Raw genomic sequence first — 26,787 nt, 5'->3', positions numbered from 1 at the left:
GCCTCGCTGCATGACTTTGGGCCGCTCTCTCCTATAACAAAATGCAGATAAACTAACCCACTTCACAGGGGCAAAGGAAACAGTTCTATCTGAAGATTCAAAGTGCCAAGTATTATTCATATAAGGGATGGGGAAACAGAGGGAGAAAAGCAAAATATACAATAGCACTAGAAATTCCAATTTAGACTTTTCGGCAGTTTTGCTTCAGACAACAGTGGATTTGTTTCCCAACTAGACTTCTCCATCATGCAGATAAATACATCCCTTTGCAGGGTGTTCTTAAAATAGGTCATTCAAATCCAATCCAATACATGGACAGTGTGGAAGACCCTACAGAAACATTGCTGTGGATCTTGCAGGAGTGAGCCCCTTTGAGCAGGGACCACCTTTCTGTTCTGTGTTTGTACAGCGCCTAGCACAGTGGAGTCTTGGTGTGTGACTAAATAATAATAAACAACTTGTGGCCTGATTTTCAGAGGTGTTTATCCCCCATTGGCTGTGAATCCTCGGCAGCTCTCCAGCCTTCTCCCCCTTGTTCGTTGCTACCTTAGGTGAACAGTATCATTTAAAGAGCGGGTTCCCTATGTCACTCCCTTGCCACATGGCCCATTGAGTAGTGTAATCCCATTGTCCTTAATTAGCGTATAAACGGACCGGTAAGAGAGACTTCTCAAAGACAAGTTTGCAAGTTCATGATTACCAAGACAGCACCGAGCTCGCAGTGCTCAAGGAGAGGTATATATATTATATTATTATTATATATTATATTATATATTATTAAAAATGGGTGTTTATCACTACAAAAGGTTTTCTCTCCCCCCACCCCACTCTCCTGCTGGTAATAGCTTATCTAAAGTGATCACTCTCCTTACAATGTGTATGATAATCAAGGTGGGCCATTTCCAGTACAAATCCAGGTTAGTCTCTAAGGTGCCACAAGTACGGAGAAAACCTGGATTTGTGCTGGAAATGGCCCACCTTGATTATCATACACATTGTAAGGAGAGTGATCACTTTAGATAAGCTATTACCAGCAGGAGAGTGGGGTGGGGGGAGAGAAAACCTTTTGTAGTGATAAACATCCATTTTTTTCATGGTCTGTGTGTATAAAAACATCTTCTGTATTTTCCACAGTATGCATCCGATGAAGTGAGCTGTAGCTCACGAAAGCTTATGCTCAAATAAATTGGTTAGTCTCTAAGGTGCCACAAGTACTCCTTTTCTTTTTATAAGCATGAAGACACTCCTAGCCTTCCACCCAGAGCCGTTCGGTGGCTAAATTAACATTTCTAAAATACTATGAGAGCTTCAGATGAATGGCACCAAGTTCATGAATATATGTGAGGTGCTCACATACTCTGGCAAGGCCTTATAAGAACCTAAAGAGACAGATATTTAAGCGCAGATAAGGACTCGGGTTCTCTTTATTACACTTCAGCAAGAAAGGCCACTACACCTCAGGGACTAGTCCGTTTTCTTCCCCCCTCCCCCAGAATAAAGGGTGTCAATCCATCTTTCCCAAAGACAATCTGATGGGACCATTCTGCCGCAAGACGCATCACTGAAATCACATTGTGCACTAGGTCATCCTGCTAGCCTTTTAGTTTTTACTGTGGTTGATTTTAACATCCCATAATAAAATTAATAAGCACCTCAATAGTGTTTGGCAAGTGGCTCTAGGAACACTCTTCAGACTTAGCACTCACCTCCTCAGCACTTTACAAACTTTAATAAATCCTCAGAACACCCCTATGAGGAACGGAATTAGATTTCCTAATCCCCATTTTGCACCAGGGGACAATTGAGGTAGAAAGGTGAAGTGATTTGCCCAACACCATGTAGCAACTGTGGCAGAGCCCAAATTAGAACTCAGGAGCACTTGGGCACCAGCCCAGCGTTCAAGACATGCCCAGGGCAGCACAGGAAAGCAGGGCGTGTTGCTGATGGATTATGAAAGGATGAAAGTTTGTGCATGACCTGGAGAGGTTGTGTCCAGGACAGCGCAACTGCTTTCTGGCTACCTCCATTATGCCTGGTGTAGACCACAATGGAGATCTTAGCTGCAGCTGACTAAACATCATCCCTCTAGCTTGTATGTGCACGCACCCATCCTGCCAGAAGGCCCTGGTGCAGAACCAAGGTAGACTAACTGCAGTTCTAGTGCCTGTAAAGCAGAAACCTCTGGTTTGTCACTCACCCATTTGCTGGTTCTTGTGGCTGGAATGGAGACGAGGGAAGGCAGAGTAGGGGTCTACAGCCTGACTGCAGCAGCCCCTTGGCAGGAAGGGTGCAAAATCCTTCTCAGATAATTACAGCCAAACCACCCACGCCGCGGGCTGCACTTTCCCTACAAGAAAGTGCCTTCTACAGACCAAACATTCATCCTCAGAGGAATCAGACCCCAAGTACCAGCCACCTCTGGCAGATGATTTACGAAGCTGCCCAAAGTTAATAGTGGATGCAAGAAAGAAACCAAGGTGGGGAAACAAGAGGCAGAACAGCCACCCCGCTAAGCAGCAGAGAGGTCTGGAGGCATACTTCCCTGCTACAGAATCTCACTGGCTATGCAAGCTCCAATTCCATTAAGAGCCCAGCTCGGCAGCTGCTACGAGTCAATCTCTCTCCATTCAGCCATGCTGATTTATACCACCTGAGGAACTAACCTTAATATATGCAGATAGCAGATGAGAACAGCAAAACACTGCTAAAACTCACTAATTTAGTGCTTTCCCCCTCTGGGCCCAAACAAGTTAACGAAGACCTACTGGTTCCAGGCTTGGAACAAGAGAACAAAGCAGGATTCCTAGTGTCATTTAAGAAATAAGGCTGGTTTTAAAATCACCACTACATGCTACAGTGAGAACATGAAGATTCCAGCTATAAAAAACAACTCCCATGTGACTGGTCAAAGATGAAGCTGCACAGTACAAAGACAGGAATAAACCAGAGGCCAAGGCTTCCCTGATCTTGACTTTATTTAAAAAAAAAACAAAACACAAAGTCGAAAGGGGGAGAGAAATGGCAAAGTCTTTCTCTGCCAAGTGCAGAGCAGAGGGAACTCTGTTGATCAGGTTGTTCCCTTGCCTCCAGACTCCGAGGACCTTCCCCCACCTTCTCCCTCTGTGTGGTGGTTTTGAGACTCTGTCTCTGCAGTCCTCTCCGGGAGCAGTTCCAAGGCATCCTCGCCAACCACACGTCTCACTTTCTCCCCTTTGGCTGCTAGGATTTCCTCAATGTTCCTGAATTACAAGTTAAAAAACACTAGTAACATTACAAAGGTGCCCATGAGACTAGATGTTAGATTTTGCAGCTGAGGCTTAGGGGCTCTCAGCTGCATTCTGTTTTCACCATTAGCAGGGATTCAAGTTCTGAAGATGAATATAACTTTCTCCTAGCAGAGCTAGTCCAGGTGACTGTGGAGAAACTGGGATTACAGGCCTTTAGGGGCAACTTTCACCCAGCATGATCACTAATTTGGCAACTGCAGTTAAGACAGAGGTAGGATTTTCAAAGGAGTAGAAGGGAGTTGGAAGCCTTTGAAATTCAACAGGATTTGAGCACCTAACTCCTTTAGGCTCCTTTGAACATGCTAGCCAGAGACTAGCAATGATTTAATAAGGCCTGATGGAGAACAAAAGAATATCACATCCAGCAATAAGATTGCAACTAGCAACAGTGATATCTGTGCAACATGCACTTTCTAACTGTTTTGGCTACATCCCACTTAGTGGGCCTTGGTTGGGCGATTCCGTTATTTATACCACCCATCTGCAACGGGTCAGAAAACTCGGCCATGGGAGTGGAGTCTTCTTACATGCTTCAGAAAGTTGGCTTAATTAGAGATTATCCCCTGCAATAACTCTCCTGAGCATTTAAACCACCACTTACAAAGCCTACAAGAAACAGAAGTCCAGTGCACCAGCTAAACAGGACTGGGGTATATTTTGATGGCCTTTCAGGGGGGAGAAGGGGGAAGGCTGCTGTCACTGACACACTTACCTTTTCCCCTCCAAATCTGAAAACCATCCCAGGTTATCTGCTATGACGTGATGATTCTTGCAACCAGGACACTTTACTATCACCACGCCGTTATGATACGCTAGTTTGGAAATCGTTTTTGCTGACCGCGTTTTGCAGACCTAAAAAGTAAACAAAGTTTATTTCATGACCAAGATGCTTACATTTTATAGGTTTCTTTTGTAAAAACGCACAACTCTATTACAACCCAACAAAACCAGAGACACTGTTTATCTCAGTAAAAAGGACTTGTTTTCCCCCATCCATAACATTTCTTCAACTAAAGTGGTCATGCGGCCCCACAATATGATCCTACCCAGCTGTATGCTCCCTTCCTATACCATTTGAACTTGGGCCAATGGAAAGAACACAGTCTCAAATGCATTCTGATTTCTGAGACTTACTGATCTTTCCTTACCCTCTTGCTGAAAGACTAATTAAAAAACGTAAACTAGAATACAAATCAGTTTCTCAAACCTGATATTCTTGGTTGTTTAGGTACCATGGATTGTACTGGTTTGTGTTTTTAAACCTCAGGAAAGACTAACTCCTCTGTATTTAAGTTTATTTTGGATATGATTTAAAGGTTTGAATTTTACTATGAAAGCACAGATGGCAAATAATCAAAACATTATTATGAACTAAAACAACCCCGATGCGGATTAAAAAATATTCACCCAAAACGTGACATCTCACGTTAGCTTTGAGTAAAACATTCAAGGGATTAAATGAAACACGCACACTTTATTAATACTAAAAGAAGAGCTGAAAGGGGGAAGCAGTTTTAGTGGGCACTAGCCTTAGTCGCCTTCCCTTTTGCAATAGGGGCTGCGGGGCTACAAAACATGGTTTTATGGGGTTTAAGAGCCTCCTCGTTTGCAAGCGTGCAGCAACTCCCAGCCCCAGAACAACACAGCTGCCCCGCAAAAGATAACAGCGATATGCCCAGCTACCTTGTCGCGAGTCCTCAGCCCTCAATCACTGGGGTACCCCTCGCACCCAACTCCCAGGGCCCCCCATCACCCATCCACCCCAGCCTCTCCCCTTCCTCAGGGGCCCCCAGCCCCCACGGCCCCCCCACCTGGCAGGTGTACACTAGCCGGTAGTGCGCGGCCTCCACCCGCCCCACGGCGCCGCCCGGCCCGGGGGCGCTGCAGAGCCCCCGAGGCCAGGCGGGCTCCGGGCAGCAGGGGCGCGGCCCTGGGGCGGCCCGGGCCCTGGGACGGGGCGGCGGGGCCCATCGCCACACAGACCCCAGCCGGGCCCCGAGCCTCCGCCCGGCCCGCAGCATCCCGCCCGCTCCGGCTGTCGGATAGGGCGGCCGCCGAGGCCCCGGCCGCCATCTTAGGTGCGGGCAGCGAGCCTGGTCCCCGCCCCCGCTGGGCCCAGGATATGGGGGCCCTCGTGCACCCAATCCACCGGGGTACAGGGCGGGGTCCCCACGCACTGGGCTACGGGAGGAGCCCGTCCTGCCCCCTCCGGGCTACTGGGGGGGGGCGGGCTTTTCTATCTGCAAAATCAGAAGTAGGGGCCCTCCCCAACATCCCCGAGCTGGGTGCCTGGGGGGAGCCCTGCTCCTAGACCCCAAAATCATACACAGGAGGCTCCTGTCCCTGCCCCCCACTGCAGGCCCTGCCTAGTCTCCCCCTCCCCCAACCACTGAATTGGGGGGGGGGTCTCCCCTACTGCCTCTAGACCCTATAGCCTTAAATCAACATACAAGGTCCCCATTCCCCCAGAAAAATCCATCTGATAGAAGGGATCCCTCCTTCCCCCATCCCTCAGAGTCGTAGGTGCTCTGCCCCCCACCCTTGGTGGCTGGGCCATCAAGAGGCACACCTATCCCACTGTCCCCATGCCAAGTAAAGAGGCACCCTTGCTAGCCAGCCGGGGCTCTGGCCGCGCAGAGCACGGACCCAGGTTTTCTGGAGATAGCCCTTCCACGCTGAGCGCACTATCTACCACTCCAGGAGGAAGCCAGGGCCCAGTAAGGTCTCACATCCCACTTGTCAGAGTAGTGCGAGAAACCTTAGCAACCGCTGGCTGACTGAATAGGCAAGAGAAATAAAAACCTGTTACATGGTGAAGCTATATAAGTCCACTTGCAGGTGGGCAGAAGGACAGCAGGTCATGTGCAAGGAGAGTGTGTTCTCTTCTTTGCTATTAGCATTGGACATCTACCCCTATAAACCAGCAGTCGGGGTCACTATCCACACACTAGTGCTCTCTCTTTTTGATATTACACAGAGCCTTAGAAGCGCTTAACATAACTGCTATATATTCAAAAATGCTATTCAAGGGAGTGGAGCTAAATTAGTTTTGGTCAAACCTATGCTATTGGGTGTTTGCTTTTATATTTACTAATGATATAAGGGCAGGCCCTTTGTACCCTGCTAGATTTGGTTAGTTTTCTGGTTTAGGCCCTTCCAGTGTTGGAGTACCCAGCCATGACACCTGCATAGAGCTCCACCCGAGGCCTGCTCACAGAGCTGGAGTTACAAGAGCACAGTGTTGCCATTCCAAACATGCTTAATGCCCCAGCTCTTCCGGTTTCATTTAAAACATAAAACAAGACAGTAAAGTTCTAGCCCTCATAGGTATGGAAGAAAAAACAACCTGAATGCAGGAAGCAAATAATAAAATAAAAGGAATCCATTTATTAAAGTCTCACGATTTTGTTTGGTGGTGAGCAGGGGATGGCTTGTTATTTTTTAACAGATGGGGCTAGCAATTGTGGAATTGAGGCATTAATTGGTATTATATTCTCCCTCAGTTATTTTTCTGGAAATCATAAAGATTTTCTTAAGCTAGTAGGCTGGATATGGACACACAAAGGGTTTTTCATATCCCATTGTTGTGTGGTGCCATAGCAACAACTTTTAGCATACCTTACATTTTTAGCACACCACTTAAGCCCATTTTTTAAGCAAATAAAGTATATTTTTTACTTGGACTGTTTTTTGCACAAAATACTACAATGCACTAACATAGCACCATGATTGTAAGGATTTCTGCTACAGCAATTGTGGTATGAGTCTAAATGAATTAAACTCCTTGTGGAAGGACATCATCATCATCCCCATTAAATATATAAAAGAATTAGGGTTCTGAATCAGAGATGTCAACCAGTTAGGTGACTAGGCCAAGGTCACACAGGATTGGTATGGCAGAGGCAGAAATATAGTCCAGATCTCCTGCATCCCAGTCCAGTGCCTTCGACTTGGTAAATGTTCATGGTGGTGGTTTAGAAAAAGTTTTAAACGTCAATCAGCTTGGATGGGCAGAAGGGAAGATTCTTGCACTACACCCCCAGCAAACTTTTTGTAATTTCCGTTGCAGTTGGGCTGATGCTATTAGGAGCCTTCAGTATCTGTGTTGTCACTACCAGTGTTGTTTTCCCAATCCACTTCATGGTGTCTGCCCTTCTGCACCCTTCGCAATGCCCTCTTCCTGTAAGTTAGGTTAAACATTTAGGAGAAAAAGAAAATGCCATGAGCAACAAGCTTCTCAATTACACATAAGCCAGCAAACTCAAAAAACTCAATTAGTACTCAGTCAAACACCGGCCAAAGTAAAGATTAAGAAGGCCTATCTACATTCATGCATCGGGAAACAAAGTAATCACCTGCTGAAGGTCAGGAAGAAGTCTCCTTCCATGATAAAAGTATCTCACACACCTGTACCTTCCGGGGAGCACTGGCTGAATCAACATTGTTCATTGGGGCAACTTTGTCAAATAAATTATCCACAATTGTTATTAGTATTCTGGGTTTTCTCTAGCATCCAATATAGACTGTGATCAGAAGCAGTTTATTGGGTTTAGTCTAGAGCAGTAAAGCCAGTCCTATATTCCTCTAAGTACAGTACAATTGAACGCAAGAATTTCCAGACTCTCAGTTCCTTCTTGAATACAAATATTACATAAGAGCCCAGCACACCACCACTTACAGAAACAATACAACATGGTTTTAGATGTTTCCTGTAATCTGCTCCAGTATTTAGCTCTTTTGGATCATTTCTATTTAGTGTGCAAATTAAGATCCGTATTTTACAAGATGCTCGGCCCTTTCAATCCCCAAAGACGGAGATGAAGGCACTCCACAGCTTGCAATAATTCTGAAACGGCTCAAACCTGCCCCGAGTCTCATTAATAGGAACTTGGTCTTTGGTGTCAGCAGTAGCAGGATGGAACCCTGCGCTAGTAAAATAGATCAAACTTACCAAGCCAGCAGTTCCCAAAGCATGGTGCCCCCAGGATTGCAGAGTGCCATTAAAAGTCTGGGGTGGGAGGCATAGATGTGTCCCTGCCATCTGACCCTCATTTTCTCCTCTCAGGAACCCCTTTTCCCCACCAGCAGCCTGACCCCCATGGCCCATGAGCCCCTGCATAGACCCCCTACAAATCTGAGTGAGTGGCATTGTGATCCAGTGCCCATGACCCAGGTGACCACCCCCAGCTTATGTCCTCTGGGTACCCCTCTGTTAAACTACTGTGGAATTGGTAAATGGCATGAAGCAGCCTATGACACAGGCCATGTTATACATTTGTGTCTGAAAACATCCACACTTGTTTCAGTACAATGCAACGGCTTCCATTTTGGCCAACATGCTCGGTACATCTGGGACTAAATGCACGAGTCCCTACAGCTTGAGCTAGAAAAAGGGGCAGTAACAAACTCTCATCCTCCGTGGATCAGGCACAACAGGGGACATGACACACAGTGACCAGTAGGTTACGCAAACAAATATGGCAAGAGCAGTCCTGAGAACACAGGCCACACCTCCGATAGTGTTCAAAGCTGTCCTTCATCCGCCGCCGCTCCTTCTCAGCCAGCTCTCCATTGGGTGGGCCACCCTCCTGGAAAGGAAAAGAAAGGCCTGGTCTAGTTGAAGCTTGGGGATGGGCTGGGGATGGGGCCAGCCTTGCTCTACAGAGAGGCCAGGAATTACGTGGGCAACGAGACTCAACTTCTGGAGTTGGCCTCTGAAGGACAAAGGAGAGGCACAATGGGCAGGGCAGTGGAGGGGGTGTGGAGAACATGGACAGCCGCTGTCCATGCAGTGCCACGATGTGTGCTCCCAGTGGTTTCCGTGAGTGCTCAATTCACTCATTAAAAATGAGCCTGTACCAGTGAATGGGCGGAGAGCAACTTCATGGCCAAATGCATTCTCTGGGTGCTGCTGCCCTTCAGAAAGCACTCGAGCTTTGTGCTGGCAGCTTCTGTCCCAGGGGAACATTACAGCCTCCTGCATTCACTCCTGGCCCTATTATCCTGTGCATGGCTGAGTCAGGCTCCGGCCCTGGCTCACACTTAAAACTCTATGGCCTCATTCTGAAGGCGTCTGATGGACTGAAGATCCATGCCACCACAGTTCCCTCCCCAACTGCGGAACTGCCCTCATCTCTCCTGAGCAGGCTGGTTCTTCATAGCACCCACTGTGTGTTGTACAGGAGCCCGCTCCTGCATCGCTTACGGATTAGTGTTCATGCTACCGATCCCACCAAACGCAATGGAGCTACTTGCCCTAATGAGGGCTTGGAGGGTCAAGCCCTAAACACCAGAATCAGAAGATAAACCAACTTAAGATCTCCTTTTGCAATGACAGCAGAGCTCCTGGGGCACAGAAGGGATGTCCACATTCATCCATTTGTAAAGCTGGAGGTTCTCACACTCTTCCCAGCAGCGTGAGTAGAAACAGCAATATTACTTTGGAGACCATTTAACCACAAACATCAGTGCCCAGACAACACAAACGCTGAACATTAATTAGCTACAGCAGGTTTGGGGAGCAGGGGGAGAAATGAGCAGTGGCTGAAACACGATGTTAGGAGAAAAAGGAGAAGCTGAGAGATATTTGAAAGGGCTGACGTAGATGAGAAAGGAAAAACACTCCCGTCGATAGGAAATTGCTTAAAAACCCAAATAGTGTTGCCAGTGCTAATTCTAGAAAATCAGACGCTCGATATCGTCCCTTAAATTTAATGGGGATTATTCCTGAATTAGATCCAGCCAATCCTATTCAACAAGACACCCACAGAGTCTAAGCTCTGTGGGACAGGGGCAAGCGTTTACTGTGTGTTGCGTGAGGCGCTGTACAGGCAAAGGTCCTGATCTGGCACTACAGCAATATAGATGATCGACAACAACAACGGGAGTTCAGGTTATGCAAAGAAGGCAGGATCAGCCACTAAATCCTAACATTAAGGTCAAGTGGATGAGAGAAACACCAACAACAGTCCCAAAAGTGCCCTGCTGGAGATGGCACCTGTAGGCTGCCCATTCTTGTAATATGAGTTGAAAGCGGTACATTCCTGACTGACAGTGCGGCAGCGGATGTGTTGATTGCCAGATTCCATTCCCACCCATACCACTCCCGAAGAGCAGCAACTTCCAGAAGAGATGTAAGGGACACTGATGCCCTGCTGTTATTTGAAGGATGAATTTGGTCATGAGAATACACAGCTCTCCCTGCGAAAGTGCCAGGTACCTCCAAACTGGGCAAGCCTATCACAAATGCAAATGTTAATTGCCATGAGCGAGGTCACAAGAAGCGGAGGGTTCACAAAGACACTTACGTTTGACGACTGCAGGCACTGAATGCTCTCTAACGCACTGAGCTGCTGATCCTGATCTTCAGGGAGATCTTCTGAGAGAAGGAAAAACTGCAAGTGTAGTCGCAAAGTGGTGTTATTTATTATCTGTTACACATTAGCACTTGGGGCCCTGCTGTTCTAGAAGCAGATCCAGCCCCAAAGAGCTTTCCATCTGATAGAGACAAGGCAGACAAAGGAAGGATTCTCCCTTTGTACAAATAGGGAGCGGAGGCGCAGAGAGATGAAGTGATTTGCCCAAGACTACCCAGGGATTGCATGGCAGAGCCAGGAATTGATCCCCGATCTCTCATGTCCCCATCCAGGGCCTTCACCACAAGCCCATCCTTCTTCACGTCATTGGTTTGTGGTTTTACAACCTTGGAATAGAACAAATTGCTTGTAAACATTGTGCATTTCATACCACGGGTGTCCCAAAGCGCTTTGCAGAATTAACGAGTGAGACAGCGAGAACACAGTAACCGATGCAGGTGAAGGGCGATGGCCATTGTGTCACTGGCAATAGCTCACGCCTAGCGTAGGAGATTATTGCTTGGTACATGCAGAGCGTGCCACGTTTTCAAGGTGCTGCACGTACATTAAGCCAGTCTTCCAACCTCTTTGGAATGTAATCTGCATTACTGTCCCCAACTGACGGATGGGTGGGGAAAAGGAGACAGAATTGAAGTGACTTGCACAAAACTAAACAGCAAATCAGTGGCAGAGTGAAAACCAGGCCTCAGGAGATCCTGGATTTCAGTCCTGCCCTCAGTCCACTAGAGCAAGCTGCCATTTCACTAGCCATTGGAATCTTGCTCAGGACAGTGGGGTTTTTCCCTAACTTTTCAAAAAGATGTGGGATCTTTGCTATCTGGGACCTCAACAAAGCAGCCTCTTAGGTTGTTCTCTAATGAAGACAAGTTGAGAGGTCACATTACCTAACATGATATTAAACATGGACTTGTCACTGTTCACACTAGCTAAGTCATGTTTAATATCATGTTAGTTAGAACACACTCGAGGGTTGTGTTAACACAGCCTAGTTTTCTAGCAAGGTCAACCCTATATAGAATTGTGCAGTTCACACTATAATTTCATCACGTGAGTGCAGAACTTGAACTCACAGCAATCCATCCAGGAGCAGAGATCGCTACCAACCTGGAATGGTACTTAAAAAGTCAGATCAGGGTTTCTCAAGCTTTTGAGTGAACTGCCTTCTCAAAATGGGTGAAAAAAAATATTCAGGCCCCTCAGAAGTTAAAACAGGAAGACGCTCCCATGCTGGCAGTTTCCTTCTCTATACTTTTTTAGATAGAACTTTTTGGAAGTGTAGTTCAAACCCTCAGCATAGCCTGTCAAGTCTTCCTCAGTGATGAGTCATTTCCACTTGGGACTCCACGAAAGCAGAACCGGGGATAGTGTGTTCATTAGCTAGTTCTGCTTTTGTCAAAACCAAGTAAAAATAACTTAATTTAAGGAAAAAAGCAACCCAACAAAGAGCATGGAGAAAGGTGCATGGTCCAGTTAAAGTGGAGTCAGGACACCTGGGTTCTGTTCTCAGATCTGCCCTGACTAGCAGAGAGAGCCCAGGCGAGTCACGTAGTGTTTGATTTTCATAGATGTCAAGTGCCCGCAGTACTCCTTAACTTCACTGGGGACAGAGAGTCCTCCACGTCTTTGAGAAGTCAGGCCCTGCACATCTCCAAGCTCATTTTTCCTAGGGGCATCAATACACTGGAAATCTCTTAATAATGAGACTTTTGGACCAAATGGAACAGTACTGCCTAGTGCTGTTATACTGAGCTAGTCCAATATATTCCTTCCAGAATGCAGCCACTGGAGGATCCTCCCACATCACATGTAATGAAGAGAAGAATGAAGGTAAAAAGCTCTAAGCGCTCAGCAAGGGGCTTCACAGACATCTCTTTCGGGAGATGACCAGGGGTTCCAGACACCTCCATTTTGGGGTACAAAGTTGAGACATCTTCTGTGGGTTGACTTTCACAAAGTGCTGAGAACCCACCCTGGGAGAATCAGATCCTTTAAGCATGTCCCAAATTGGGGCCCCAAAAAACATTAATTACTTTTGAGAATTCAGGCCCCAGTGATGCCCCAAGACCACACAGCAGAGCCAGTGGCAGAACCCAGGAGTTCCCAACTCCCAGCTGCCTGCTTTAACCACCAGGCATACGGTCTCGGGAATACTGCTCCAATGTCTCCAAGCAGAAATTAAACAAAAAGTCTTACTTTTATCAGACAGCTGCGTGTCCTCATCTAGGTTTCCATGGAAAGAGAGCTTTGGGACAAAAAGAAATAGGTCTGATCTGGGGAAATAGCAATACTCATTTTCCTCTCCTCATCTCCCACAAAAAAGACAAATAATAAAAATAAACAGAGCCCCAGGATTCCACAAGTTTCTCTTTCCAGTCTAGCGAGAGTTGCAAGGCAGCCGACCCATCCTACCCAATATCACCTTAGTGACATGCCTGTAGATACAAGTGCTATGCATGAATGAAGCCAATTCTCCAGTGAAAACACTACCCCACACCAATAGGATAATATCTCTGTTGTGTGTATGGCACCTTTTGTCCCACATCAGTCTCATCACCTACCACTGAATGCGGCTGCCTCATAGCAGCTGAAGCAATCTGGCCATGCTAAGGACCATGCTGGAAAGGCTGTCTCAATGCATTCTCACAGAGACTTGTGTCATCAGCTCAGAGTCAGTGGGGCTCCCCACCCGATTCAGGGCTGCAGAATTGGGCCTTTTATTTGTATCCCAAGCATTTAAAGTTACACTCACAGAGCTACAAATCTTGGCCCAGAATCTGAGCTGCAGCCCAGATGTGCTTGGATGACTCTCAGGATGGGTGCACACATCCTCTCAAACCCGATGTCATCCAGCCACTGGGCTGGTCTCCAGTATAAAAGCAGAGCAGCCTTGGTACTACTCTAATCCTGGTTCCTGCTCACAGGGATGGCTGGAGCACTGTCCTCGCCACGCTGCTCTCTCCCCCAGATACACACACTCTTCTGGCAGCTGCAAAGGGGGAAGACCTGCTATGACAGGATCTACACCTCCTAGAGGTTTGTCTGCACCAGGGCATCCTCCATTGGCTGGTTACGCTGGGATTTTTTTTTCGGGTGCTTCGTGCCACTCGAGCACAAACAGAAGCTGGCTGCAAGTTATCTGCTAAGGAGCCTTTGAGCAGAGCTGGGGAACCCGAGGACCTTCCATAAGGAGGTCAGACTAAAGCCAGCTAGCCACCTTCCTCACCTCTTGGGAACTCCTGGGCGAGGTGTCATCTAGGTCAGAAGTCTGGAATTGTAAGAAAACAAGCCAGTCAGGGATCTGTATGCAGACCACACTCCACAGTGAGACAGCAGCAACGATGGCACGTAAAACGGAACGAAAGCTAGGAACGAAGACGCAGGGATTTCCTCCCTCTTACCTGCCCCTACTGGCTCAAACAGAAGGCACCCAAGAGACTATGATATTAGGGCATTGTTTTCATTCTGGGTTTAGGAACAGTTATGGTATATCTTCCCTCGCCCCCACCCCAATTTCACCCCAATGGCTCAAGCCTTGTCCTTCCTGGGCTTCAGTCACCAGCAGTTGGCCTTGATGCACCAGCGGCAGCCCCAAATGCAAACAAGGAAGGGATGCGTTTGCACTGTCGGAGACTACTTACACTGGAAACTAGGGTGAGCTCTACTGTGGTGAATTCCAGCTTCCCTTGTCTAAGCACAGCCATTAATTGCTGAATCGAGGCTGATCCCAACTACAGACAGCATCAGTGTATGAAGTCAGTGGAACACCCACAGCCAGGGCTCACCGGCTTCTTCCCCTGCCCATACCACAGTACCTGCATGTAGCTGTGTATTCCTGCAGACATACCAGCATGGGTGGCTCCAGGTGCAACTTTTTCAGCTTGGCCTCAGCAGCTAGTAACTGGCCCTCCTTCTGGAACAGCTGTAGCTGCATCTCATCGCACCTCTCCCCCAGCTCCCGGATCTCTTTGCGGTATGCGTCTTTGTCGACCAGGCTCTTGGAGTATTGCATGTGGAACTGTTCTCGGGTCAGCAGTGCCTGGTGCGGAAAGCAGGAGGGCAAAGCGTGTCACTGACCTGGTGCCTGAGCTTACACCTTCCATTATCTTTGGTAGCTGTGCTCCAAACAGTAGGTTTTATCACCTGATCTCTTTCTGCAGCCACTTCTTCTATCTGCTTCAAGATGGCCTCGATGCGATCCTTGTACATCCAGGAGTCCTTCCTCAGGGACATGCACTGCAGCTCCAGCACCTCCTTCTCCTCCGCGTGCTGCAAGGAAAGCACAGAAGCTCACTTCACCCTTGAAACACCCGTGGCTTGTAGTGTAAATAGGCAAAGGAGATGTGTGGCCGATGTAAGCACTTTGCAAACAGTAACTGATCAGTTCTCCTGGTGATCCAGGTGGATCAGTGTCATCATCCCCATCTTATACGTGAGGCAGAGAGGGGCCAAGTCTTTCCCAACACAGAGAGTCAGTACCAGAGCAGAGGAGTACCCATCAGAGCATGTCTCTCATTAAACTGCTGCAACATTTGATCTAAGCCAGAAGCCAAGCTGCAGTGCTAGTTGCCCAGGTGCTGCTCTGCTCCACAGGGAAGAGTGGCTTTCATGGCACACACATTCCCATGCTGAGTTTACTCCATCTCTCCCTGCTCCCGCCAGACTTTGTACTTTGTCCCGGAGATCCTCCGCTTGCCGGAGTGCCTTGCGCAGGCTGTAGATGGTGTTCACCAGCTCCTGATGCTCTCCGAGTGCCCGTCTCCGATCAGCCTCCAGAGCCTGGACGTAGAGGATGTTCTTCTCCAAGTTCCCTTCCTTGGCGACCTCCAGGAGGAAGGGGCAGAGGGCTACAATAAGGGATGGCCTAACTGGCTAGGAAAGCCAGGGGTCAGGAGGTACTGTCCCCTTCCTGAGCCTAACAGCACTAATGGCCAATTCTCACTGCCCTTCCACCACCCCCGTGGCCTCCACCCTGCCTCCGGGTTAAAGCGGAGGTGAGCAACGCGCTCTCCGATGCAGCACCGGGCTGCCCTCATCTGTGAGATGGAGGGGAGTCGCCTGGAGAGCGAGAGTCCTAGCAAGTGCTGCTCTGAGCAACACAGGGCATCATGTGCCAGGATCTGTGCTTCCCACAGGCCACTGTGCCCTCCATGTTACAGATGAAGGCGTCTGCGCTCTGCTCCATTTCCTGCCAGGCAGGTGTGATCCGCAGGCTCCTGTGCAGCCCTGCAGAACACAGAACGTGCCAGGCATGATCAGTCCCCCCATCCAGCCTCGGATCCCGCTGTCACGGCAGCCAGTTTAGGGGAAGGTGCAGAGTGAGTTGGGCAAGTCTGGGGACCTTGATTTAAACCCTTCTGAGCCTCAGGCCTAGCTGTTCTCTCCAATGCTGTAGTCCTCTGCCACCACGGCTGCTCACACCTCTCCCCTCTGAGCCCATCTAGCTGCTGTCAACCTTTACACACCATATAACCCACCACCACCGCTCAGGGGGTCCCTCTGCCACAACGCACCCATGAGCACACTCTGCTCTAACCCACGGCTCTCACCCCGCCAAGCTCCCCGGCCTCACCAAGAGGGGGCCCTGACACCAACCCCCTTGGAGAAGCCTGCGTTAGCAAGGCAGACTTGCTACCCCAACCAGTCCCAGAGGCCCAACGCCCGCCCTCCTCAGACCTGGAGCGTGTTCTCCAGCTCTTGATTCTTGGCCAGCAGCAGCTCCTTCTCCCGCTGGATCTCCCACACCACTTCGTGGCTCGGCCGCTGCTCAATGGCATGCTTCAGTTTCATCGTGTGCTTCCTCTCCAGTTTACAGTCGTCCTCAGCCTTCATTAGGCTGTGCCTCAGATGGTCAATCTGCAGGGGAGGAGGGGGGTTTGGAGCTGGTCAGGCCTCACCAGGAGGGATAGCTCAGTGGTTTGAGCATTGGCCTGCTAAACCCAGGGTTGTGAGCTCAATCCTTGAGGGGGCCATTTAGGGATCGGGGGCAAAAATTGGGGATTGGTCCTGCTTCGAGCAGGGGGTTGGACTAGATGACCTCCCGAGGTCCCTTCCAACCCTGATATTCTATGACATCTTTGTAGTGGCATGGTTTTAGTCCCATCCTCCAGCAAGAAACACAAGGGGAATGCCTTCCCCACCCCTGGGAATGCAGCACAGTCCTGAGGCAGAGTCCTCTCTCTGCCCACAGCACATGGTACCTGCCTACCCACACGTAAGATACATGGCAGCAGCATTGCAATCTGTCCCCAGCTGCTGCAACGTTTGATCTGAGCTAACAGGCCAAGTTGCAGGGACAGCCCTGCCAGGCTCTCCCATCCCTGCATAGGGAGACCCTGTTCATTTTCTAGGGCCCACGCAGCCGCTAGCATCTGGGCTGATAGGCTTGCAAATTAGCACCAACTGCATGATGCAGTCTGCATCGCGTGCACCCTTGTTGCCCTAGGCGGAAAGCCAGGCCTGCAGCACCCAGTGTCAAAAATCCCCTTTAATGCACTAGTCCTGCCCAGCACATTCAGGACTCCTGGCACGCGGTGCAGAAGAGAGGCGCCCAACTGACTATAGCGTGCGGTCGCTAAGGCCCGACTGTGCTCAGCTCTCCAAATCCTGGGGGGTGCATGAGGGAGGAAGGAGAGCAGGCAAGGCACCGACCTCCAGCTGCAGATCCCGGTTCTTCATCAGGGCTGTGTTCTTCTCCTCGCTCTGCTTGGCGTAGCTCATGGCCAGGTCGTAGTTCTCATCCTTACATTTCCGCAGCTCCTTGGCCAAGTTGTCCCTCTCCTCCTTCATCTTCTGGGCCCTCTCCTGGTGCTTCCGCAGCACGCTGTCCCTCACCCGCATCTCCTTGATCGCATCCTCCTTGGCATGGAGCCACATGTTGAGCTCCTGGGCCTTCCTCCTCTCCTCCTGCACAGCGCTCTGCAGCTTCATGATCTCGTTCATCAGGAGCTGGCTCAGGCCCGATTCCCCCGCGGTGTCTGCACAACAGAGACCCTCACACAACATGGTCCCCGCCCCACTTAGCTGGGCCCAGCTTGAGTCCCCAATCCCAGGCAGAAAGGTCCCTGATCATGAGTCAGGATCACAAAACCTCCAGACGAGTGCTGTCCAATCCACGGCGCATGTACTCAACACCCACAGGTCAGTGCCACGGCAGCTTTTCTTCCCCCGGCCCTCGAGCCAGCCCCATGGCCAGCACGATCACACCCAGTACAGTCATGCTGACGTACAGCTGGCCAGAGCCAGAATGAGCAATGACCCACCTCGCCCTGTACCATCAGTGGCCTGTGGACATGCCAGGTGCTCCAGAACAGTGCCTCAGGCTTCGGCCACTCTGGGAGCCATGTTCAGTGGGGGCACCTCCTGGTGATTTCATGGGGAATTCTGTCTCCTTACACCACGGCTGAACAGTCCATGAGGGGAACTGGGCCATTATCTAGCACAGAGGTGGGCAAACTACAGCCTGCAGGCCACATCCGGCCCACGGAACCGTCCTGCCTGGCCCCTGACTTCCCAGCCGGGGAGGCTAGCCCCTGGCCCGTCCCCTGCTGTTCCCCTCCCCCGCAGCCTCACGCTCTGGCCTGCTGCTCCTGCCGGGCAACGTAGCGGTGTGACTGGCTCCGGCATGGTAAGGGGGTGGGGACGGTCGGGGGGGGGGGTGCTGGATAGGGGTCGGGGCAGTCAGGGGACAGGGGAGTGGGGAGTGGGTGGGATGGGTCGGGTCAGGGGTTCTGAGGGGGGGCAGTCAGGGAGCAGGAAGTGGAAGGGGGCAGATAGGGGGTGGGGGCTGGCTGTTTGGGGAGAGACAGCCCACCCCTGATCTAGCATCTGCTCTTCCTTCTGATACAGGGAAGCAGCACTGGCACTCCCCAGGAGAGGGTGGCGATGTAGCTCCTAACACAGCATTGTGTTTTTAGTCTCCAACCTATAATCTGATCTGGGTGGGTAGGCCCGGGGGTCCTTGGCTTCCACAGAGCTCTCCCCGCAGGAATCTGACTGCAGGATCGGGGCCTTAGTATTGGGCGGCTGCTCATGAAGGTTAGTCTGACCCTCGCTGAAGAGCTTTCGAGCCAGTGGCCCAGTCTGAAAGGCTGGCTGGGGCTCTGCCCACATGAGCCACCAGGGATTTAACTGGGTGTGGAATTTGAGGTCTCCTCTAGCTGCAAAGCAGCATCAAATAAAGAGACCATTGTGGGAATGAATCAAAACGTTACCTATAATCATCGAAAAGACCCTGCTGGGCTCCTTGCTGGTTACTTTCATATATAACTGTGGGTAGTAAAGCTCTAGGCTCTCAAGAAAGGCCTCAAAACCTTTCTGGCCTGTCCTCTGAAGTATATCCAGGAGGACGCCTGCAATACAGAAACAAAGGCACTTACTGCAACATAGCATGTCAGAGTAACACACGTTCCCTGAACTTCCAGAGATGGCTGGTACTTGCGTTCCTCTGTAAGCAGGAGCAGACAAGAGTCCTTGGTGTCAAACCCTGCAGGCATGGCCCAGGCAACTCACTGGCTTTAAGGGGCAATTTAACTGAGCAACGGCTGCAGGGTTTGCCCCTAGGCCCCTGCTCCTACTTTAGTGTTGCGAACAGCAAGTGCTGCAAGAGAAGCAATCCCTTGCGAAAGGCTAGGGAGGAGGAGGAGCGGGCAGGCTTGAATGAAACAGCCATGGCAGTTCCTATAACTCTGGGCAGCTTTGGTCTCAAATTCAAGAAGAGGCGATGGTTAGGTGGGCCCCACTTCTGGCACAGATGTCCTGATCCCGCAAGAGGCAAAAGTACCTGCCATGAAGTGCTGGAGCCTCTGCTCCACTCTCGAGGTCAGCGGGACCGAGCCTCCGTCTCCTGCTACAAGCGGGATCACAGTGAGAGCAAGAGAAGCAGGGAGTCTGTCACCAGCTTTTAAAGTTGGAATTCTAAAGTCTAATAGGACCAGAGACGCTTTCACAGTCAAGTCTCTCTCATTGTGTCATTCTGAAGTTAAACACTCCCTGCAATGCTGGAAACCTAAACAGCAGCAAAGCGTGTGCCAGTCAATATCCTGCAGGAGAATAATTCTACACTCAGCTGGACGGAGGCAAGGGAGGAGTCCACAATAAGCCTTTCCAATCTCGGCTCCTTGCCATGGTGGTGAAGGAGAACTGGAAAGCGTAACTCACTAACCAAGGGAAAGCGACCGGCCTCACTTCATGGCCCACACTTTCTGAAACCCAACTGTTCTGAGACTGTAAACTCTTTGGGCAGGGGCTGTGTCTGCGCAGCACCTAGTACAACAGGATCTCAATCCTGATTCAGTTGTTTAGATTGTAGTAGCCTCCAGAGGTCTAACAGTGATTCAGCGTGACCTAGAGGCTAAGACACTGGGCTGAGATGCCAGAGCCCTCAATTCTGTTCCCATCTCTGGCTGCTGGGTAACCCTGGGCAAGTCACTTCCCCTTTCCGTGCCTCAGTTTCCCCATTTGTAAAATGGGGGTAACAATACTAAAGCACTGAGGTCTACTGATGAAAACAGTCACAAAAAAGCTAGGGGTTAATATTGTAAAATAGAATAAGTGGTGAAAATTACCTTTGATTTGTAATGTTCTCAGATTGAATAACCCCAGGGACTCCTAGTAATACAGACTAATTTTTCTTTCTAAGGTTGCAAGAGTCCCTCTGAACCTGAGATACAGGAATAGTTTATCCTAGATTCAGAGCTTTTTAAGGCCTGTAGGGATCACTGTGATCCTCTAGTCTGACCTCAACTATAACACCGACCAGAAAACTTCCCCAAAATAATTTCCTTTTGAACTAGAGCAGATCTTAAAATAAATCACTAAATAAAATCCAATCTTGATTTAAAAATTGCCAGTGATGGAAAATCCACCACGTTAGCTTGAGGAGAAGGAATGATTTACCTGTTTATTTGGATTTAGAGAAAACCATTCTCAAATGGCTGGGAAAAGATGCACCTTGAAAGCATGATTCCCAGAATTGCACTACATGGGTTGATGGTAACACCATGTGGCCTGCAGAAGCAACTGACACCACGGCATTTTCATTCCAGTGTATCACCCCAGAGGCAGACCACCCACACAAACACGTGGAGTCGGAAGCTGCTCAGTACCCACCTACTTTCCGTTTCCGGACGACCAGGCTGGGGTCGTTAAGCACTTGCTCTTCGTCATCATGGTTAATCACTTTGCACTGGCGGAGATAAGGCGTTATTCTGGAGGGGTCTATCACTGAGATCAGCTTCACCCGGAAGTTCTCCAAGTTATTCCAGCACATTTCATCATCTTCCTGCTCCGACATGGCAGAGAGCAAGAAATACTGGCAGGCCAGGTCTTCTTGTCTGAAAGCCACACCACAAGCCTCAGAGCAGCTCGGGATGAGCAGCAAGGATAGCAGCTGGCCCAACACCATCAACCTGAGACTAGGAACACGCTCATTGACTATAAGGGACGACCACGTTTCCCACAGCAGCCTGTAACTCTGTACGCAAAAAATACAGGCACCCCCCTTTGCACGAACAGATCGGGTCATGGGGCACTTCATGTCCAGAAATGCCAGCTTGTGCAAGTACTACATCCCAAGCTCCTTCAGCAGCTGGCAGGGTTGGCACCACTGCTGAAGAGGTGATGAAATTCTGGTGAGTGCCCTTCAACCGGCCATCTCCTGAGTCATTACAGGAGGGAAGTGAAACCACTTAGTGTGCACCGTGGGTCAGTAGCATTGAAGACCAGAAGCTCCTGCGTGGATGCTGGGGACACCAGGAACTCAAATTGCATATGGATTCCCAACAGGCTATACCAAGGGAGAACCTACATGTCCCACCAACATTACCTGGGGTCACACATACTCAGCACCGCTTGGGATTGGGCCCAAACCTAATCTAATGACCCACACGTGCAAGGGTGGAGCATAAACAAGGAACCATCACACAACAGACAGCTATTACCTGCTTGAAACCAGAGATCTAAGGAGAGGGTGTTGTACAGCCCCTCAGGCAACAGGGATAGAACATTAGAGTGAACCTGTTTGAAAGGCTCCAGGGGGAAGAACCCTCCACATCTATGCTCTTAAATTGCAGTTAACTGTAACTACCAACAGCTAATATTTTTAATTGTGTCTAATTTGCATTTGCAAAGGAAGAGAATGTGCAAAACCCACAACTATACACAATCTTGCAACTTACACAGAACGTTGCAAACCATATGCAGTGCCGGACACATTGCACGTGCAAGTCACAAGCTCTGGATAACCCTAGCAACGTTTACATGCACCATGCACATTGCTTTGAAACATCACTGCCTGAGCTGGTCAACAGAGCATTGTGTCACTGCAGAGAGCCTCCTGCGTGTCATTTTTGCAGGAACTTATCGGCATCCACCCTCAGCAGCAGCTGCACTTTGAGATTTCTTTCCCATAATGCTTCCTCCCCAGTGCAATCTTTCCGATACACCCACAAACCAAAATGAAACCAGACTGGAATTTTCCAGTGTCAGCTCAAACTAGGCTAAACGCTGATTCGAGGAAATCAGGGAGCCATTCAGGGACTGTAGTCATCAAGATGCAGAAGCCACATTACAGAAGTTTTAGCCTACAGTTAGATCTGCATTATCCTTGATTAGCAAATCACATTTTGATACAAGGAATGCACACTTGGGCCAGGTTCACTGTTCCTGTTTAGAGAAAATAACGTGAAATAACCTGACGCTGCATCAAGACCTCTCTGACCTAACGATGGCTTTGTCTGTAATGAAACACTAACACATTTCCTCTTATCCCCATTCCTTGTTTTGCCCATTTGGGGCCAAATGCTGCACCAAAATGGGTGCCTAGGTTCTAACCCAGGCATTTGATTGCAGTGCTCATATCAGAACAGGATTTGTTGCAGTAGCCAGTGGCCCAGAGTGGCTGCCAGCCACCTACAAATCCAGGAGTGTTTCCCTTGTTTGGGGGAAAACTGCATCATTCCTGACAGCAGCAGCTCTGTAGAGCCTGGGATATATCTAGCTCCCCCTCTCGTAGCGGGCCAAATTCTACAAGTCTTACTCTGTTTCCACACAGGCAAAACTCTCACTGACTTCAACGCATAGATACTACAGTGATCGACACTAGGTAAAGCTAGTGGAATTGACTTCAGCAGCCTGCCTGACCCATCCCTAAACATTTTGCTACCCCAGCACACAGACTGCTCCGCCCACTAGCAGAGCCAGTCCCAGTTCCCAGCCAGGTAAGAGAAGTAGAAATGCATTGCCTAGTCGATACACACCCCACTCTTCCCGCTAGACAAAAACTGGATCCAGATTTCCATAATTACCAGTTGTTCTGTGTCACATGGACCAACGTGGCCCTGCACATCAAGTGTTTCCTCTTCTCACAGGCTCTCTTCTCCTTCTCTCACTGGCTCAGCATGGCAATGATCTTTGTGCCCAATCTCCCAGCAAACCCAGCGGCATGGCAGCCTCCCTAAATAGTCCGTCTGCAACACAGATGACTCGGAGTAAAAAGAAGAAGGGGGAAACCAGTGGGTAACAGCATTTATCCGAGACAAAAGAAAAAAAGAGGAAGCCACAAACGGAAAAAAAAAGTGGCTGGAAGTACCTCACATCCCCACTGACTTGCTGAATAACTTAGTCTCGCTGCGCCTCAATTTCCCCATCTGTACCACGCAATACCTCTGAGAAGCAGTTGAGGCTTCTTTATTTAATGGTTAATAAGGTTCCACTGATGAGAAGTATTACAGGAGTGCACTGGCACTATCTAGAATGTACAATCTCTTCAGTAAGAAACTTGCATTAACAGCCATGTGGGAAAACGACAGCTTCTGAAGTAGGTTCTCCTCTTTCTAGGTCCAACATTATATGACAGGGATCTTCAGGGACAGGAGGGTTGAGATAATAAACAGAACTAATGCTTTCATTTAAAAAAAATCAACAACCGCCCCACACAACTGGAGTTATAACAGCCTTTCAGCTTAAGCCTTGATACCTTTAACGGCAGCCTTATCAACACACCAACACCTTTGTGCCGGAATGCAGATAGAATTCTTGTCCCTTTTTTGGTGTAGAACCATAGCAGGTGTGCCTGCGATTGATGGGATAGACCATTATGACACTTTCCCAAATGGAGCCTCAAGTTTTGGGTGTCCATTGACTTCAGTGGTAATTGTGGGTACTCGGCCCTTCAAAAAAGAGTCAGGCCCTAGGTGTCTCAAGTTGGACAAAGCAAGGAACAGAACCCAGGAGTCCTGGCTCCTAGGCCCCAGCTCTAAGCACGTGATGGGAGGGGCAGTCGAGCAATAGTTGGAGGATTTTAAGCATGCGCACAAATCATTTTGACTGCTCCTTTACAGAACTATTTTTGTTGTTCTTCCCACACAACTCGAGACTTGTAACAGTGATGACAATTCAACAGCCACCTGATTTTAAAGAGTCCAGAGGATTCACATAACTCGATACTCCTGCAGTTAACGCAGCGTCACACAGCTTTGGATCAGCACCTCTCCCTGCTTTTGTTCTACAGGCTAAACTCCTGAACGGCCTCATGCAGGGCTGTCAGAGCCTCCCCCCGCCCCGGTACCTCAGCACAAACCCTCTGGGTGGAGAAAAACTGGTTGGAGCTTCTGTAACCCTGTGCTTCCTGCTGCGTACAAACTGCACGCGTAGCATATGCCTTCTAAGATATACTTGTGAAGACTTAGTGTGAGGCTGATCTGAAAACAATGTGCTGATAGACCTACCCACATTGTGGGGCCTTCATCATGACAGTACTTCAGTGCCATCTTACAGCATAAAAACCTGCCTCTATTTTTATGTTTTCTTGACAAATAATGGCAAGAGGTTGCTCAGGAGCATGGGGGCTGCAGGTGTCAGCTGGCAGTGATTTTTTGTTTTTTTGAAGGAAATGGTATCGAAGCGATTGAGGCGGAAGATATATACATTCTAATTTGTTACAACCACTGAAGGGAGAGGCTCATCTTCAGACAAGCCAGGGCTGCACTAGTTTCAGATGACCTCACTTGGTTCCTAGGTGAAAGTTTGCTTATTGATCATTTCTTCAGCTGTGTAATAGACACAGATGGGTAAAGGACTCGCTAGCATGACTGATGCCCAGGGCTGAGCTGTAGCTTAAGCAAGTTTTCTTCATTTAATAACTAAGTTTCTGGCTCTTTCTATAAAATGGTTTTGGGAACTCCACTCTTGCGTCCTCCAATCTCTATTACAACAGAATCCAGGTATTGGGCATATTTGTAGCACAGTAGGGGAGGGGGGTTACTTTTAAAGCCAAACCACTGGAGAGACCTCCCTGAAGCAGCCCCCTTTTGGTGCCAGCAAACAGGATGGAACCTGTGCACACTATGCATCTACAGTCTCTGCAATGGAGCCTGAGGACATCTTCCAGAATCAGTCCAATTCTCCTGCCCCACCATCTGGTGGAGTACCACGTAGACCAAAGGTGTGTCCTTGAATTATAGGGATGCTCTATAGTATGGTCCCTATTTCTGTTCTCTCCCAATGCTCCATACCTTAGTCCTAGCTTGCTGTCCACATCCCACATACAACCCTCCAAGTCAACCATGACATTCCAATTAACCCATTAAGTAGGAGGCATTACGATTTGACCCCATCACTGGAGATTAGCCAAGCTGCCACTGTGCAGCACCTCATCTCAATCAGCCCAGCAGGTCTCATTACCTAAGCGGCATTCACAAAGGCACATTCACTTCAGGGCATAAGGTCCTATGCCCCACTTAAGCCTCATGTTAACAGCTGTGTGTTAAGTGGTACACAGGGTTTCATGGCAAAGCTTGTGCTCTGAGGTGAATTTCATGCAGGAGGGTGGCTTGCACACGCTTTGAGAGGGGGACAACTCACCCGCAATTCCCTTCTCTGGGCACGATACGGGTTTAACATTTGAATAGCACCTTGGCCTACTGCGACTTAGCAACCCTGGAAAGCACCACACCCACGTAGGGCGGGACAAAGCATTGCCAGCACGGCCATGATTCATAGCATAGCTACAGCCTGAAGTCGCTGCCGTGCTCCTGAGAAATTAGAGCCACTCCGCAGTGTTTGCCCTTTCCCAGCATCTTTCATCCACGGAACTCCGACTTTACCAGCTTTAATTCATTTAACCTCAGCACTCCCTGGGGGCAGAAATCCCTGATTTGCTAATGGAGGAACTAGAGACAGAGTGACATGCCCCAGGTTGCACTGCAATCTGCGGCAGAGACAGGAAGGGGATCCTGTCTGACAAAGTCCTGTGTCTTAACCACAAGCTCAGCTGATTTCCCACTCCCTCCTTGGTTCTATGTGAGGAAACAAACATCACCTTTCTCGTTGTCAAAGACCAAAGAGTTACGGGAAAGCATATTCAAATGAAACCTCTCCTGTTTGCGTGGCCAGAAAGAACATGCCTAAATCTTTTTAAATGAGAAAAATATAACATTTATATTTAATCCAACAGTTAGAATCACTGAGGTACAAAATAAATCCACTGATCATTCAGCAGTGTTGTCGCCTCAGAACCAGTTAATTGTCAACCACAAGCATTGCCACAGCATTAAAAAACATAGACCGAGACTCATGTTCTGAACTGGGGGACAGACATTTATATAAATAGGCTCCAACACAAAAAACATAAACAAGCATTCATTTTTAACGCCTGTCTCCAATAGTCTTCTCCCACCTTTGTCCGTGCTGCTGCCAGATTGTAAGAGTGTTAGAACAGAATCAGTCTGTGTCAAAGGGGGTGGGGGGGTGGGGGGGAGGAGGAAAAAAAAGAGAGAGAGAGAGACTTCCGTCTCTAACTTTCCCAATTAGTGGTTTTAAACGAGAACTGTAGTAATATACAGACTTGGGAAAAAAACAGTGCAACCATTTTCCTCTCTTCCCCAGGACTGCAGAGTCAGTTTATTTGAAGTGTCACTGGTCGGTAGTGCAAGGAACAGCTGCTATTGCCACGTCTGAAAGCAAGCTTCATTCAGAGACTCCTGTAATAAGGACACATTCACCTCTCATTAGTCACAGGACAGTTTCTGAAGCCATTTAAGAAAAGAATCAAAAAGAAACGAGAACAACTCCATGAACTGAGGAGGGATCAAGGCAAAAAATCTTTGCACTTATTCGGTACCTGTCAA

At 49.0% G+C, this 26,787-nt stretch overlaps 3 protein-coding genes across 6 annotated transcripts in view; all 3 read right to left on the bottom strand.

The window, feature by feature from the left end:
* Positions 1 to 2,942: 2,942 nt before the first annotated feature.
* On the bottom strand, positions 2,943 to 5,308 carry DNLZ (DNL-type zinc finger). The gene is made up of 3 exons (XM_074973498.1): positions 5,099 to 5,308; positions 4,000 to 4,139; positions 2,943 to 3,239 (listed from the first exon to the last, which is right to left on the bottom strand). Exons 1-3 carry the CDS (start codon positions 5,306 to 5,308, stop codon positions 3,068 to 3,070), a joined length of 522 nt encoding a protein of 173 aa, XP_074829599.1. The 3' UTR covers positions 2,943 to 3,067.
* Positions 5,309 to 6,684: 1,376 nt separating this feature from the next.
* On the bottom strand, positions 6,685 to 23,106 carry CARD9 (caspase recruitment domain family member 9). 3 transcript variants are annotated; one of them, XM_074973812.1, is made up of 13 exons: positions 22,966 to 23,106; positions 20,771 to 20,994; positions 18,874 to 19,011; positions 17,312 to 17,637; positions 16,337 to 16,516; positions 15,332 to 15,484; positions 14,804 to 14,929; positions 14,508 to 14,699; positions 13,887 to 13,928; positions 12,857 to 12,905; positions 10,595 to 10,665; positions 8,799 to 8,875; positions 6,685 to 7,467 (listed from the first exon to the last, which is right to left on the bottom strand). In XM_074973812.1, the coding sequence occupies exons 2-13, from the start codon at positions 20,952 to 20,954 to the stop codon at positions 7,371 to 7,373; spliced, it is 1,635 nt and encodes a 544-aa protein (XP_074829913.1). In that variant the 5' UTR covers positions 20,955 to 20,994; positions 22,966 to 23,106; the 3' UTR covers positions 6,685 to 7,370. The 3 variants fall into 3 exon arrangements, 2 of the variants coding, with proteins under 2 accessions (XP_074829913.1, XP_074829914.1); XM_074973813.1 differs by having other exon boundaries at positions 10,595 to 10,662; XR_012642114.1 differs by lacking the exon at positions 6,685 to 7,467 and having other exon boundaries at positions 8,796 to 8,875; positions 10,595 to 10,681.
* Positions 23,007 to 26,787, bottom strand: part of SNAPC4 (small nuclear RNA activating complex polypeptide 4) — a 32,444-nt gene continuing 28,663 nt past the window's right edge. Inside the window, exons 24-25 of one of the 2 annotated variants that reach the window (XR_012642113.1) lie at positions 26,505 to 26,640; positions 23,007 to 23,127 (exon numbers count right to left, since the gene is read on the bottom strand). The gene's annotated coding sequence lies outside the window, so the exon portion shown is untranslated. The remainder of the gene's footprint in view (positions 23,128 to 26,504; positions 26,641 to 26,787) is intronic. The other variant, XM_074973811.1, reaches the window with a different exon arrangement.

The sequence above is a fragment of the Natator depressus genome, chromosome 16, assembly GCF_965152275.1.
Source record: "Natator depressus isolate rNatDep1 chromosome 16, rNatDep2.hap1, whole genome shotgun sequence".
Classification (NCBI taxonomy): Eukaryota; Metazoa; Chordata; order Testudines; family Cheloniidae; genus Natator; species Natator depressus.
Note: the sequence above shows the minus strand (reverse complement) of the source record. Positions and strands in the feature narration are given on the sequence as shown.

Bases quoted from the DNA above. Each gene is read 5' to 3' on its own strand.
- CARD9 (XM_074973812.1), bottom strand. From the start codon at position 20,954: ATGTCGGAGCAGGAAGATGATGAAATGTGCTGGAATAACTTGGAGAAC. The intron at 13,929-14,507 runs GTATGTCTGCAG...TTACAATTCCAG, and splicing joins ACCTGGAGCCACCCATGCTG to ACTTCTGACCTAGATGACAC. The intron at 12,906-13,886 runs GTGAGGAAGGTG...TTTGTCCCAAAG, and splicing joins CGCCCAGGAGTTCCCAAGAG to CTCTCTTTCCATGGAAACCT.
- DNLZ (XM_074973498.1), bottom strand. From the start codon at position 5,308: ATGCTGCGGGCCGGGCGGAGGCTCGGGGCCCGGCTGGGGTCTGTGTGG. The intron at 4,140-5,098 runs GTGGGGGGGCCG...TTTACTTTTTAG, and splicing joins GGCTAGTGTACACCTGCCAG to GTCTGCAAAACGCGGTCAGC. The intron at 3,240-3,999 runs GTAAGTGTGTCA...CTTGTAATTCAG, and splicing joins TCAGATTTGGAGGGGAAAAG to GAACATTGAGGAAATCCTAG.